This window comes from Pseudophryne corroboree, chromosome 3, assembly GCF_028390025.1.
Source record: "Pseudophryne corroboree isolate aPseCor3 chromosome 3, aPseCor3.hap2, whole genome shotgun sequence".
Classification (NCBI taxonomy): Eukaryota; Metazoa; Chordata; class Amphibia; order Anura; family Myobatrachidae; genus Pseudophryne; species Pseudophryne corroboree.
In genome coordinates, this window is record NC_086446.1 from 230324247 (window position 1) to 230341045 (window position 16799).

Here is a 16799-nt window from a genome sequence, read left to right on the forward strand (position 1 = left end):
TGCTTAAATTATTAGCGTGATTAAATCCCCTTCTATGCAGTTTAGCTTTCAGTTTGAACACACCCCACCCAAATCTAACTCTCTCTGCACGTGTTATATCTGCCCACCCCTGCAGTGCACATGGTTTTGCCCATTAGCTAACAAATTTGCTGCTGCGATCAGATCTGAATTAGGCCCTTTGTTTCATGCACAAATATTGTATAAAATTACCATCAGGATGGGGGGGATTCAATTAGCCTCAAAAACAATTTGGGACCGGAAAACGTGGTATTAACATTTTGGTTTTACATTTTTTCACTGATTTTTTTCCCCAACCAACTGAATTATCCCACATTTTTTCACAGAAAAAAATGTTCTATTTTGGGGCAAAAACACATAAGATCTGGGATAAGTTCTCGGACCTATGTGTTTTTGCAAAAAAACTGGACTAATATGGCTGGTTATTGGGAATTTCTGTTTTTCGCATGCCTGAGGCACCTAGGACAATTGAATTCCCCCTTATGTGTATAGGGTATATATGAAACATAAATGCATTTCAAATTTAGACTAGGGTTTAATTCCCAAGATATCTCATTATGGCATGCAAATATTGCAAAATACGGACAAATCCAATATCCAAAATACTTCTGGTCCCAGGCATTTTTGATATGGGAGACTCAACCTGTACAAAAATATTGGGGTGGTTAGCCTTTTAGTAATGTATGGGCTAGTTTCAGAAAGGGATGCTCTGGATTCCTTTCTGTCCTCTCTGTAAGCCACAGGCCGCACATGCGCAGTATGTCCACAGACACCGAAGCAGGAAGCAGATCGTAAGTTTAGACTAATTAAATATACTGTGTAAACTCTGGTCAAGAATTTTTTTTTTTTTGTAATAATAGTTATGATGCACCTACTCTTCTGCGGTAACTGCCAGCAGGTGTCGCTGTCTAGGTTATAACATACACAATATACAGTGCATGAACAGAAGCTAATCCGCTCATTTTTACTCCTTAAACATATGTAACGCTATATGAAGAATGAAAGCTATCATGACATAAGTGTATTATAGTGTGATGGAAAGCATCATGTGTATGTCAGCTGAGGCTTACACACTATACACAGGAGGGCATACAGAGCCAGAGAGCAAATGTCATATTGGGATGTAGTTATGTGACATACGGAACCACAGAGCAGGAAACAGGGATATCACATGACAGGCCAGCATACAATATCACAAAGATGGGTTCAGTAGCAAAGCACACGCCACGTCATCAGAGTATCACAAAGCAATATACAGTAGTGAAGATCACATGGCAACTTACGGTATCACAGAGCAGGAAACAGTGCAGATCACAGGATATGTCTGAATACAGTATCACAGATCAGCATACAGAGACACAGCACATGACACAGGTCAGCATATGGCATCACAGTAAAGTGGCCGAGAACATGGTATGGCAGCAAACAGTATTTACATACATGGCATGTCAGCATATGGTATCACAGAGCAGCGCAAGGTGGTACAGCATATGACATTTTAGCAAACAGTATCACAGAGCAGTGTATAGCTATGGGAATACCAGAGGTCCCAATCACCACCATACTGAGAGGGTCTATGGCAGCAGCCATGTTGCTTGGGTTCAGCTTATATACACTGTGTACTGGAATGCAGAAGCACTGAGCATCATATACTATTGCAGTCACATAATAACACCAGGACCATCAATAAGAGGAGCAGTAACAAAATGTTGGCTGTCTCACAACTTGAATTTGTAAAACTTTTTTGTAAATGACTGAATCATAAGAGCATCTATAGAAAAGTAAGTGTGATAGACTGGACCTACTTGGTGAGGACAATAGAGACTGCGTCATTCAGGATACTCTCTCCAAACACCAACATGTTGAGCACAGGATCCACATTCAGCGCATTAAAAATGGCGATAGTGGCAACAGGATCTACTGCAGATATCAATGACCCAAAGGCAAAGCTGGAGAGAAAATGACAAGTTACCCCTTTAGTACAGTGGTATCTCCAACACGCCCGGCTCTCACAGCTGTGCTCTTCCATGGCACAGAGATGTGGGCACACCGTCAAACAATAATTCCCAGGCATGTGACTAACCTCTTTCTGAAATTAGATAATCTGAGTCCAGTTTTAGAATGTCTGTTCTTTGACAGATCCTGTTTCTGTATATCAGCTATGTACTCTAATATATGTCCCCATAAACAAATGCATTGCATACAAATAAGTGTAAAAAGAGATACAGATAAAAAATGAAAATAAGCCCAACAGACTTCACAATATGTCTGCACGTGACAGGAGAGAACACCTCCAGCACAAACTTGGTACAGTTCTATAATGTAGTGACCAAATACCTCGCTTCTCACACCTAGCTACATTAATTAACGTGGATTAGACATGGACAACTAAAGAAAGAAAGACCAATCCAATTAATACTGGACATCCGTTTCCTATGAACAGACGAATGCCTGAACACCAGCGTCATATCTTTCCTCTGCTGACACTTGCCCACAGCGAGGACCCTTATGGAGACCCTGATGTGAACCTTCTCCAGAATAACAGCATGATACTACACTGTATCTATTAAGCTGACTGCACAACAGCCATATTTGTATATGATCTGCCTAGCAGAATTCTGTGGCCGATCTGTAAGAGGCTGGGACTATAGCTCCTTCACCCAAACCTTTATGCAATACTATTCTGTAAATTCCTTATGTGACCAGTTTGTGAACGAATCACTGTGACATATATGATATAAAATGCCTCGCTAAACTCTAGCCTTACTTACCTGCCTTATGGATGGCAAAGGTATGTGTCTGATGGACAGGCTGGCAATGTGAATGTACAGGTATGATAGATGGCAACAGGCTGGTAGTATGTGTGTTTGATGACGGCCACGGGGAGGCATATTCTATAATGTTCTATGAATATATATTTAAAGATAAGGCAGATTCAGCATTATTCTAGTAGTAATAATGTAAAAAGAAAGATGGCCACTGTATGCAAATGAAATTACATGGAAGGAACAGATTCAGTTGACATTCCAGCACTGTAAAAATGAAATTAGATCTCTGGCACTGAATGTTAATGAAAGTGAGGGACACATTCAGCAATATGCTAGTAGTGTAAAAAACAGTGAGTTTCTCTTCAATACTCCATGCCAGCCATTACAATTCTGCATAATTACAAACAAGCATCTCTGTGGATAACGTCTCTTAAACTGAGTCAGTAGAGGACTATATATTGCAGTGACTAGGGTAGAGGTGTATATACAGTAGATGCACAGTACATACAGTCTGCTGCCTTGTAAATTTCTGTCAGCCAGCCCTAAATCCTCTTTCACAAAGACATTGCTACTGCTTGACTTGAATGGGCTTCTCTAATCCATCTGAAAATGGATTACTTGGAAGAGGCATGACATTTCTAAAGTCCCATCTATATTCCTAAAATCTACTGTCCTGGATAAGTATGTAGTCATTGCTCCAACTTTGGGGTCTATTTACTAAGCCTTGGATGGAGATAAAGTGGACGGAGTTAAAGTACCAACCAACCAGCTCCTAACCCTCATTTTTTAAACCCAGCCAGTAACATGGCAGTTAAGAGCTGATTGGCTGGTACTTTAGGGGTAATTCTGACCTGATTGTGGCAGCAAATTTGTTAGCAGTTGGGCAGAACCATGGGGGGTAATTCTAAGTTGATCGCAGCAGGAAATTTTTTAGCAGTTGGGCAAAACCATGTGCACTGCAGGAGGGGCAGATATAACATGTGCAGAGAGAGTTAGATTTTGGTGGGGTGTATTCAAACTGAAATCTAAATTGCAGTGTAAAAATAAAGCAGCCAGTATTTACCCTGCACAGAAACAAAATAACCCACCCAAATCTAACTCTCTCTACATATGTTGTATCTGCCCCCCCCCCCCCCCCCCCCGCAGTGTACATGGTTTTGCCAAACTGCTAACAAATTTGCTGCTACGATCAGGTCTGAATTACCCCCTTTATCTCCGTCCACTTTAGCTCTATCCAATGCTTAGTATATAGACCCCTGAATCTATTGAATGCAGTGTCTTCACTTTCTCATTCACAGGCCATGGGAAAAAAGTGGTAACACAACCTCCTAGTTTATATGAAATGTAGATACAACTTTTGGCAAGAAAGTTGTATTGACTTGATAGTACTACTTTATCCTATTTAAAATGGTGTTATGTGCACTCCAGTGTCTGCAGACCCTTATAGATGAGGAAACCATTCCAACCAGTTGAAGCGCTTTCTTTAATGCTGGATCCGCTGCGTTTGTAATTGATGTACCAAGCACTGCATTTTGAGACAGAGTTATTATGTCCTTATTTGCACATCCAGAAATGTTATGTGTTTTGAGGGAACAAGTTGACTCTGGGCCTAATACAGAGATGTATGCAAAACCTGATGGCATGTGTACATCTCTGATGTTTTCAGGTCTGTGCAGGTCTCTGTCTGTGAGAGCACTTGCAGTGCTCCCTAAGCCACAGCCTGACTAAAAGAAAATGTGGCCGCATCAGACATGTTTTCTGGATCATGCCGAGGCCAGTGGCTGCATCCTTGGACACAGCTTCACTGGTCACAGCTGCGTGAAAACACCGGCCATCCTGAGTAACCTGAGGGTCACTAAGATGGTGGATGATCACGCAGAGTGATCCGATGCTGCGTCTTTAGATGCAGCAGCAGATCAGAGAAGCCGGCACACACAAGACGCCTCCTGCAGCATTATCCTATTTTAGCACAACCGCTGTATAGAAAGAAGCGTTCATCTCTGAATCAAGCCCTCTTTGTCTCCTTCAGAATCCAGCTGATGTGAAAGGCAAATAGGGGTTCAGGGCAGTTGATAAAGATAGGCAGGGAAAAGCATATGTATTAGTTATACACTGTGAGAATAATGACTTCACTTCAGCCAGAAGCAGTTGTATAATAGCAATTTATTAGAAAGTGATCCAATATATGCATATACCAAGCTGTTTTTTATCGTGTAGACTTTATTATATATACAGAATGCAGTGAACGCAAAATACACGCTATGGCGTGTTTTTACACGCTACAGCGAACGAGGGACTCACTTTTTAAAAATGAACGGGTCCTGCAGGACGCGTTGTGAGTCAAAGTCCTTTGTGCGCCCCAGCCAATACTGAAATGCTATTGGCTGAGACGCACACAGGACTCGTGACTCACAGCGCGTCCTGCATGCAGCAGGACCCGATCAGTGGCCGTATACCCTGCCACTCTCACTGCTGGCAGCATGTCCCATCTGAAACCTTTGTCATTATTGCCCTGCCAGCGGGAGCCCGTGCCTCGTACAGGCTGCGTGAGGTGTCCATCATATCAGGGTGGCTACCCCGCGCTGGATTGATCCAGGCCGTTGGTTTACCCTGCAGACAGCACAGCAGACGGGGAGTGGTATTTGCGGTGTTGGCTCTGTAGCGGTGCAGGGGGCATGTATCTCACCAGTGCAGTGCCAGGTAACGGGAGGGCACGGGGGTGGGGGGTGCAGCCTCAGGCCGGGCAGAGGTGTGGCGACTCTGGGGTCTATTCATAAAGCAGTACAAAGGTTGGAGAAAGGAGCCTGTGGAGAAGTTTCCGATGGCAACCACTCAGCTGCTCCGTACAACTGTACAGTATATAAATTATAAATGTTACTTCAATGCTGATTGGTTGCAATGGGCAACTTCTCCACTGGCTCATTCTTCACACTTTTCACTGCTTCATGAATAGACCCCTCTGTCACGGAAGAGGGCTCTATCTGTCACGGAGGGGGGCTCTGTCACCCATTCATGTTACCATGGGGTGCATTGTGCACATATATGCATACAGCCGTCCCTAGCCCTCATTCCGATTTGATCACTCGCTAGCTACTTTGAGCAGCCGTGCAAACGCATAGTCGGCACCCACAGGGGAGTGTATTTTAGCATAACAGGAGTGCGAACGCCTGTGCAGCAGAGCGGCTGCAAACACATTTTGTGCAGAACAAGACCAACCCTGTAGTTACTTATTCTGTGCGATGATTGCTGCGACAAATGACGTGGTAATGACGTCAGATACCTGCCCAGCAAACGCCCGGCCACGCCTGCGTTTTTCCAAACACTCCCAGAAAACGGTCAGTTGCCACCCAGAAACGCCCACTTCCTGTCAATCTCCGTGCGACTGAAAGTGTCGCTAGAACCTATGCAAAACCACGATGCTCTTTGTACCCGTACGCCGCGCGTGCGCATTGCGGTGCATACGCAGTTTTGCAGTTTTTTTAACTGATCGATACGCAGCGAACAACGACAGCTAGCGATCAACTCGGAATGAGGGCCCTGGTCCCTTTCCCATGCTGCTCTGTACTCTACCTTTCTGGCCTGTACAGCAGCAAGAGGCAACCTGTGGCTCTCTCTGGCTAAGTTGCAGTACAAGACCCAGGCTTACTTATTGTTACTGCACCTGGGAGCCTGAACAGGTTGTTTATCAGGCCTACAGGGAATAACCACCCCCTGGAGGTGCCTAAACCTAACCCTCCATCCCCACTGCCTAAACCTAACGTCCCTCCCCTGCAGCCTGACTCTAATCCCCCCAGGGGTGCCTAACCCTAACCCTTCGTGTGGAGCCTAAACCTTTCCCCCTGTTCCTAAACCTAACCCGCCAGCTGTTATTACGGTCAGGATTCCTGGCATCAGTTTCCAGCCCCTTTCAGAGTCCCAGCGTCAGGATTCCAACGGGTGTCGGGATTCCGGCATCGGTATTTCCACTGCCGGGATCCCGACAGCCGGCATCTCCCCCGCATCCCGTCTACAGTACTTTCTGGGTTTTTTTGTTTTTTTTTTATAGATAGTAGCTCAGGTTGTAAATCTGAGTGTTAGAATAAAGAAAACCTTTTACTGTCGCCACGCTGGGCATTGCATTATTATTATCCTTTATTTATAGCTCTACAATAACTAGAGGACAACAGACCGGGGCCTGCAGGACGCGTGTGAGTCAGAGTCCTGAGGAATGGTATTGGCTGAGGTGGCCACAGGACTCTGACTCACAGGGCGCCCTGCAGGACTCGGTCATTCCTCAGTGGCCGTATCCTCTGTCAATCACCTCCTTTCCCGCAGTACTGCCCAAACTGCTTTCTACCCTTACCCCCTCCATACCCCCAGCACTTTTTGTCCCAAACCCCTTCCATGCCCTGAGTGCTGCCCCAAATGCTATCTACCTTTACCTCCTCCCTACCCCTGTCACTCCCCCAAGTATTGCCTAACCCCCTCCTTGCTGCCAGCACTGCCACAACTGCTATCTTCCCTTACCCCCTCCATACCCCCAGCACTGCCTGCCTCTAATCCCCTCTTTCCCCCAGTGCTGTCCAAACTGCTATCAACCCTTACCCCCTCCTTTCCCCAAGTACAGCCCCAGCTGCTATCTCCCCTTACCCCCTTCCTACACCCCAGCACTACTTGCCACTAACCCTTTCCTTGTCCCCCAGCACTGTCCCATCTGCTTTCTGCCCTCATCCCCCATAATATGTGATGGGACCCAGAAATAGTGGAGTAGGACCCCAATTTTTTCAAGTGAGGGATCCCTGGGACCCACAAATTCTTTAGCTCCGCTTGATCACTGTAATGTACTGAGATGTTCTAAACACAAGAGGGGATATGTTTTATACATGGATAGGGAGTCAGAATGCCACGGACTTGGAGTCACCTCTCCTGCTCAAGCCTTGAGGTTTTGCCCATATTCCCTGTATTAAATATACAAATGGGTATCTTATATCGTGTGATGTGATTTGCTGGTTCAGTTAAATCTGCCTAGTAACTGACTAAGTATAAGAATGAGTGTATAAACAAAGAGGGGAGTCAGTTCTTCAGTATAGAACGGTCGATATGCCGCATGCTCTCATGCCCCATGTGGTTCAGATGGCAGGTCCGTCCTTCTCAGACATGCTGCTGGCATTGTATGGCCTCCCTGAATATGCGGAGGAGGTCATGAGACACAGCTGTCAAGGAAGTTTGCTGCCAGGGGCAAAGAATAAGATCGAGCTCAGCCTTACAGCCCGCTCTATTCCCTGCTGAGGTTCAACTATGACCCCAGCTCTAAGAGCTAGAGCCACAGGTGAAGCATAACATAAAGCAGAGAATAAGAGCTGCGGCTGATGGGGCTCAAGCAGAAATGGGATGGGGGCTGGCGCTCCTGACTGAGGCTATGGTAACCAGTCAGACAATCTGTGACAGTACAGCCATCTATTTACAAAGTTCAACCAGGAAAAGACATTTCATTTACTAACATTAAATCTACATCTGTTTAAAAATGTGTATGTCCTCCAATAAACTCACATATTATCTACAAAAGATAAGTGTCCCTTTAATTGCAACATGTCAATAATGTGCATCACACTTTGACACTGCAAGGAATTCAGCTTCCATTAAGTTATTGTCACACAGTCTCCCATGAACAAATTGAGGTCACTTGGCATGGTACACACTGGAGTGCCCGCAGCACAAACAGAATACCCTAGATTACTCCAGCTGGCACTGAATGAACACGTCTTTAGCTAACACATCTAAGACACCATAAGAGCAAAACCAGTCATTCTTTCCAAAGATCAGTCAGTCCATCTCTAGTTCTGCATCTGTATGTCTGCAATGCCATGACCAGTAATGTGCATTACTCTTCTAGAATGGCTTCTTACATTAATAACCACCATTTCCTTACACTATACTATAATACACAATTAAACCATCATATACACTAAAATAATCTGCCATGTTTTTCAATACACTACAATAATCATATATCCCCCGTGTGTTCTTCTATTCACATAAAGGTGCCATTCTTTCCTCATACACATCTTACATCAATGTGATCTTTAATATCATACACTGTAAAAAAAAACCTTTATACTGTACCAGTGTCTTATTTTACACTGGTGTAATATACATATGGCCATCAGCTCAAAGAGCACTGGGCATGCAGTGCCAAAAAGGAGGCGTGGCTTACCATGGACATGCCCACATTTTGGGCGCGCCGCGCATAGAGGTCCTGCATCTGTGTACAAGCATGTTGGAGGTATATAATATTAATGACAGGGATGGCCATCGGTGAACTGCCCATCGATGGTTGCCATTGATTGTGCCATTGGTGATAACTATTGATGGCACATAAAACACATAAACAGCAAGGCTATTTTCAATGAGCAATAATAAAACAGCTACATTAATTCAATAAGTTCTCTGAATTAAAGTCACTGATGCAATGCAACAGTAACTACAGGTATGTAGCAGAGTATATATTCTCCATTGCGAGCAAAATTAATGGCAGTTTTACGGAACTTTGTAACGTTGTGCGTCTGCCTGCAATGGTGCACATGGTCCGTCGGGTGTATGAACTCTGCTGTCTTATACAGAGCTGTTGGCCAGCTTATGACGGTGGGTCTGCAGGTGGGTGATTGCAAATATCATCAAATCCACTTATGCTGCTGTATATGGATCTCCTCATTAGATAATTTCAGGATAATATAAGCATTGGTTGTATAATCCACACAGATTCCTACTGAGGAAAATGCTTTATGCACAGAAACGCATTAAGAAGCAGATCTGATTTGTTACTCTGACGTTATACAACTAACACATTATCCCAGAATGATCTAGCATTGCTCACATGTACAGGTATGCTTTTCATTTCCATCACTAGCTGGCCAACAGCTTTCATGGACAGTGTGACCTTGGCATCATCTGTGTGGATTTTATATGTTCTCCCTGTGTTTCTGTGCTCTATTCTCCTTACAAGTTTCTAGAAACACGCTAATAGGTTGTCTTCTGAAAAAAATGGATCCATAGGTTGTTTGTGCGTATGTTGCAGGGAATTTGGAATGTAAGTTTCACTATTGCAAGGATTGTTGTGACTGATTGCATATTTTCTGTACAGCACTGTGTCATATTATTGGCACAATAGAAATAAAATAATACTTATATATGTTTGCATTTCCTCAGAATATCAGGGTATCACATGTCAGGCCACAATAAGATCCTGATCCTGTCTTTCCTTAGTGTCTGACACAGAACATTACATTGTAATTCTACTGGCAACAAAAGGAATTATGAGTCATTAGCAGCTCACATACAATACACACAAAACAGAGAACGGTTGCATATTATAAAAGGTGGGCTACTATGAAGGATTGTTGTATCATATGTTAATACAAAGCTGGTGTCTGGTTTATATGAATAGTTCTTTGTTTATGTCATACGCTGTATCAGATTCCATAACAAACATCAGGGATATTCAACATGTGGCCCTTCAGCTGCTGCGGAACTACACATACCAGCATGCCCTGCCACCATTTTGCTATTAAGACATGCTAAAACTGTGGCTGGGCTCGCCTAGTTCCACAACAACTGGAGGGGCGCATGTTGAAGAGCCCTGCCACAAATTGTAGCATGCCAGTAGGACACGAACTGTGACTACTAGGAAGGGAGAAGATATAAGGAAATACACAGTAAGGATAAAACATACCTTTCCGTCATACTCAGCTTGTAAATAACATCAGCCTGTGGAGAAAGAACAAAGCAATAACATTTCAGAAGACCGCTGAACTACGACTCGCACAATCCCCAAAGTCTCTAGTAGGAAAAGTTCCTACTACAGACTGAAATGTCTCCATACAAGACTATACATGATCAATACCAGACAATACACAGATGTAAATAACATAGGAGCATACAGATACAGGTTGAGTATCCCATATCCAAATATTCCGAAATACGTAATATTCCGAAATACGGACTTTTTTGAGTGAGAGTGAGATAGTGAAACCTTTGTTTTTTGATGGCTCAATGTACACAAACTTTGTTTAATACACAAAGTTATTAATAATATTGTATTAAATGACCTTCAGGCTGTGTATATAAGGTGTATATGAAACATAAATGAAATGTGTGAATGAACACACACTTTGTTTAATGCACAAAGTTATAAAAAAATATTGGCTAAAATTACCTTCAGGCTGTGTGTTTAGGGTGTATATGTAACATAAATGCATTCTGTGCTTAGATTTAGGTCCCATCATCATAAGATCTCATTATGGTATCTAATTATTCCAAAATACGGAAAAATCCGATATCCAAAATACCTCTGGTCCCAAGCATTTTGGATAAGGGATACTCAACCTGTATGTCCAAATATACATATTCTCAAATCACGCTAAATAGCACAGTTTAGAACGCCACGACTTTGTGACTTAGCTGTGCCAAAACACTAACCTTAAGTACCTAGTACAAAAGAAATTAACTGAGATGAAAAAAGTATACACTCTAAGGCAGTGATTTTCAACCTTTTTCAGTTCGCGGCACACCAAAAAGATTTTAAAATTGCCAAGGCACACCATCGTTACCCCACGGAAAAATAAAACACATACAGGGAAATAAAACAAACATATTTGTCCCCAAGGGGAAAAACACAGACACATTGTCCCCAACAGTTATTAAAATAATGCGCAGTACTTGAACACACTGCCACAGTAATTCCACACATTGACCCTCATAGTATTGCCATACACTGTCCCCCATAGTAATTGCACACATTGCCCCCCCCCCCATAGTAATGCCACCACACACACCGATTCCCACAGTAATGCCACCAGACACACTGACCCCCATAGTAATGCCACCAAACACACTGACACCCATAGTAATGCCACCACACACACCGACCCTCATAGTAAATGCCACCACTCACACCGATCCCCACAGTAATGCCGCCAGACACACTGACCCCCATAGTAATGCCACCAAACACAATGACATCGACAGTAATGCCACCAGAGACACTGACCCCATAGTAACGCCACCACACACATAGTAATGGCACTGCACACACTCATAATCATAAAGCACTGGCCCAAACCTTTTTTTCTTTTCCCCCTTAGCGACAGGAGCAGTGAGGAGCAGAGCAGCATGGGCCACGAAACTAGACGCTACCCGGGCTGGATGGTGATGTGTACGTGACCTCTGGGTCACGCCACATCGTAGGGGTCACGGGCGGGCCTGCAGGAGAGCTGCCGTCTTCACTATACAGTGACCGCAGAAGAACTGCCTGCGCTGCCCGATAGTGATGCTGTAAGTCAGTATCACTATCGGGCAGCGCAGGCAGCTCTTACGCGGTCATTGTATAGTGAAGACGGCAGCAGACTGGGACTGGCAGCAGGGATCTCTGGCGGCGGCGGCGGCACACTTGACAACCGCTGGCGGCACACCAGTGTGCCGCGGCACAGCGGTTGAAAGACACTGCTCTAAGGTAAAAGGCCGGTACGAGTGACTAATACCACACATCATTATGCTATTGCTGCAGCTTTAGTCCAATTCCTGGTATAATCTATGGGAACTGAGACACAATGAGAATGAAAAACTGAGAAAAGCACAGCATGGGAAATGTGCAAGATATCTCACCCATATGGGGCAATAAGGATAGGTGTATGAGGATACCATTATGCTATTTGGTCTGTCAGCAATATTTTACTATAAAATATTGGTGCCTGCTGGAAACATTGGGAAGGAAAGCGATTCTTCATCATGCTTTACTATTTAACAAATGTAAGATGTGGGGAGACAGAGAAAAACTAAACTGTAATGTGCCCTCATTGATAATATGTTTGGGTTTAGTTTCCGTGACACCATTCCTTAACATTTTCCTAAAGAAGCATAATATCGTAATATAATATAATAACAGCCTGCACTATGCGCTGCATGTATTGGAAAAGGACATCAGTCCTGGACCAGACCTGTGTCCTGCTGGGTAAGTGTAGGGCCGAGGCATGGTCCAACAGCAGATAACCATTAAACTTCTAATATCTGAATACTTTCTACAACTTCTGCCAGTGGCTCCATCACCCTCACATTTATATCACACCATGAATCACTATACAGGTTGAGTATCCCTTATCCAAAATGCTTGGGACCAGAGGTATTTTGGATATGGGATTTTTCCGTATTTTGGAATAATTGCATACCACAATGAGATATCATGGTGATAGGACCTAAATCTAAGCACAGAATGCATTTATGTTTCATATACACCTTATACACACAGCCTGAAGGTCATTTTAGCCAATATTTTTTATAACTTTGTGCATTAAACAAAGTGTGTCTATATTCACACAATTCATTTAAGTTTCATATACACCTTATATACACAATCTGAAGGTCATTTAATACAATATTTTTAATAACTGTGTGCATTAAACAAAGTTTGTGTACATTGAGCCATCAGAAAACAAAAGTTTCACTATCTCACTCTCGCTCCAAAAAGTCCGTATTTCGGAATATTCCGTATATCGGATATTTGGATATGGGATACTCAACCTGTAATACCATCTCCAAACCTCCAAACAGGGTCATTATGCCGGACACTGAGAACAGCCTGCCTAACCTATAGACACAACTATCTAACAGAGTGGTGATAATATAAATGCTACAGTTCCCATCATATTGAAAAGAGACAAGACTACAGGGCTGAGGGGCCCATTACTCATTGATACTAGCGCTCAGGATCGCATTGCAGATTGTGACCACATTGGCCAGATGTATCATCCAGCACAGGCAGGGGCACTCCCCTGACTGCACATGCACAGTGGCCTCTACCGGGGAGTGTTCCGGGGGAACCCTCTGATGGCTGGAAATGCGATGTGTAGCCCATAGGCTACAATGGGCAACAGCCAGGGGCCAATATTGGGAATGCTTTGCATTCCAGATATTGATAAATCTGGAAGCATCGCATTCCCAATAGATGCCTACGGGGGATACGCTGCCAGCGGTAATGGAAGGATCGCAGCAGATATCAGAGATATTTGCTACAGTCCCTCCTATATACATTCCAGGAATACTTAATTTCTCTTACGTCCTAGAGGATGCTGGGGACTCCGTAAGGACCATGGGGATAGACGGGCTCCGCAGGAGACATGGGCACTTTAAGAAAGAACTTTAGGTATGGGTGTGCACTGGCTCCTCCCTCTATGCTCCTCCTCCAGACCTCAGTTTATTACTGTGCCCAGAGGAGACTGGGTGCATTACTGGGAGCTCTCCTGAGTTTCCTGAAAAGAAAGAATTTTGTTAGGTTTTTTATTTTCAGGGAGCTCTGCTGGCAACAGACTCCCTGCATCGTGGGACTGAGGGGAGAGAAGCAGCCCTACTCTCTGAAGCTAGGTCCTGTTTCTTAGGCTACTGGACACCATTAGCTCCAGAGGGATCGGTACGCAGGTCTCACCCTCGCCGTCCGTCCCAGAGCCGCGCCGCCGTCCTCCTCGCAGAGCCGGAAGATAGAAGCCGGGTGAGTATGAGAAGAAAGAAGACTTCAGAGGCGGCAGAAGACTTCAGATCTTCAGTGAGGTAACGCACAGCGGTAGCGCTGTGCGCCATTGCTCCCACACAGACACACACAGGCAGACACTGTAAGGGTGCAGGGCGCAGGGGGGGCGCCCTGGGCAGCAATATGAACCTCAATCTCTGGCAAAAATGTATATATACGGGCTGGGCACTGTATATATAAGAGCCCCCGCCAGTTTTTTCAATATTTTAGCGGGACCGAAGCCCGCCGCTGAGGGGGCGGAGCTTGTTCCTTAGCACTCACAGGCGCCATTTTCTCCACAGCACAGCGCTGAGAGGAAGCTCCCCGGACTCTCCCCTGCTTACACGGTGAAAGAGGGTTTTAAAGAGGGGGGGGGGCACATGATTTGGCGCAAAATACATGATTATAGCGCTATCTGGGTAAACATATTGTGTGTTTTTCCTGGGTCTTTGGCGCTGGGTGTGTGCTGGCATACTCTCTCTCTGTCTCTCCAAAGGGCCTTGTGGGGGAACTGTCTTCAGATAAGACGATTCCCAGAGTGTGTGGTGTGTCGGTACGCGTGTCGACATGTCTGAGGTAGAAGGCTCTCCTAGGGAGGAGATGGAGCAAATTGAATGTGGTGTCTCCGTCGACAATGCCGACACCTGACTGGATGGATATGTGGAATGTTTTAAGTGCTAATGTGAATTTATTGCACAAAAGATTGGACAAAGCGGAGGCTAGTGAACAGGCAGGGAATCAACACCTGCCTGTCCCTATGTCGCAGGGACCTTCGGGGTCTTAAAAGCGCCCACTATCCCAAATAGTAGACACTGATACCGACACGGATTCTGACTCCAGTGTCGACTACGATGATGCAAAGTTACAGCCAAAATTGGCTAAAAGTATTCGATATATGATTATTGCAATAAAGGATGTACTGCACATCACTGATGACCCTTCTGTCCCTGACACGAGGGTACACATGTTTAAGAGAAAGAAAGCTGAGGTAACCTTTCCCCCCTCTCATGAGCTGAACGAGTTATGTGAAAAAGCGTGGGAATCTCCAGACAAGAAACTGCAGATTCCCAAAAGGATTCTTATGACGTATCCTTTCCCGGCAAAGGACAGGATACGGTGGGAATCCTCCCCTAGGGTGGACAAAGCGTTGACACACCTATCCAAAAAGGTAGCGCTGCCATCCCAAGATACGGCTACCCTCAGGGATCCTGCTGATCACAAGCAGGAGGTTACCTTGAAGTCCATTTACGCACATTCTGGTACCTTACTCAGACCGGCGATAGCGTCGGCTTGGGTTTGTAGCGCTGTAATATCGTGGACAGATACCTTATCGACGGAGATTGATACCCTGGATAAGGATACCATTTTATTGACCCTAGGACATATTAAAGATGCTGTCTTATATATGAGAGATGCTCAAAGAGACATTGGCCTACTGGGTTCTAGAGTCAACGCTATGGCGATTTCTGTTAGACGAGTCCTATGGACCCGGCAATGGACAGGTGATACCGACTCAAAGAGGCATATGGAGGTTTTACCTTACAGGGGTGAGGAATTGTTTGGGGAAGGTCTCTCGGACCTGGTCTCCACAGCTACGGCAGGTAAATCAAATTTTTTGCCTTATATTCCCTCACAACCTAAGAAAGCGCCACATTATCAAATGCAGTCCTTTCGGCCACAGAGAAACAAGAGAGTACGAGGTGCGTCCTTTCTTGCCAGACGAAAGGGCAGAGGAAAAAAGCTGCAAAACACAGCTAGTTCCCAGGAACAGAAGTCCTCCCTGGCCTCTACTAAATCCACCGCATGACGCTGGGGCTCCGCTAAGGGAGTCCGCCCCAGTGGGGGCACGTCTTCGAGTTTTCAGCCACATCTGGGTTCACTCGCAGGTGGATCCATGGGCAATAGAAATTGTTTCCCAGGGTTACAAGCTGGAATTCGAAGAGGTGCCTCCTCGCCGATTTTTCAAATCGGCCCTACTGGCTTCTCCCCCAGAAAGGGAGATAGTGTTAAATGCAATTCACAAATTGTATCTTCAACAGGTGGTGGTCAAAGTTCCCCTACTTCAACAAGGGAGGGGATATTACTCAACCCTGTTTGTAGTCCCGAAACCGGACGGTTCGGTCAGACCCATTTTAAATTTAAAATCCCTGAACCTATACTTGAAAAGGTTCAAGTTCAAGATGGAATCGCTCAGAGCGGTCATCGCCAGCCTGGAAGGGGGGAATTTTATGGTATCCCTGGACATAAAGGATGCATACCTTCATGTTCCCATATATCCACCTCATCAGGCGTACCTGAGATTTGCGGTACAGGATTGTCATTACCAATTTCAGACGTTGCCAATTGGGCTTTCCACGGCCCGAGGATTTTCACCAAGGTAATGGCGGAAATGATGGTGCTCCTGCGCAAGCAGGGTGTCACAATTATCCCGTACTTGGACGATCTCCTCATAAAAAGCGAGATCACGAGAGCAGTTGCTG

At 44.8% G+C, this 16799-nt stretch overlaps 1 protein-coding gene across 3 annotated transcripts in view; it reads right to left on the minus strand.

Annotated features, from left to right (window-relative positions):
• The window catches only part of SLC9A8 (solute carrier family 9 member A8), a 182036-nt gene that overhangs the window by 47483 nt on the left and 117754 nt on the right, over nt 1-16799 (minus strand). For all 3 annotated transcript variants that reach the window (XM_063958882.1, XM_063958884.1, XM_063958883.1), the window contains exons 7-8: nt 10495-10529; nt 1824-1967 (exon numbers count right to left, since the gene is read on the minus strand). In XM_063958882.1, coding sequence (XP_063814952.1) covers nt 1824-1967; nt 10495-10529 — 179 coding nt within the window. The remainder of the gene's footprint in view (nt 1-1823; nt 1968-10494; nt 10530-16799) is intronic.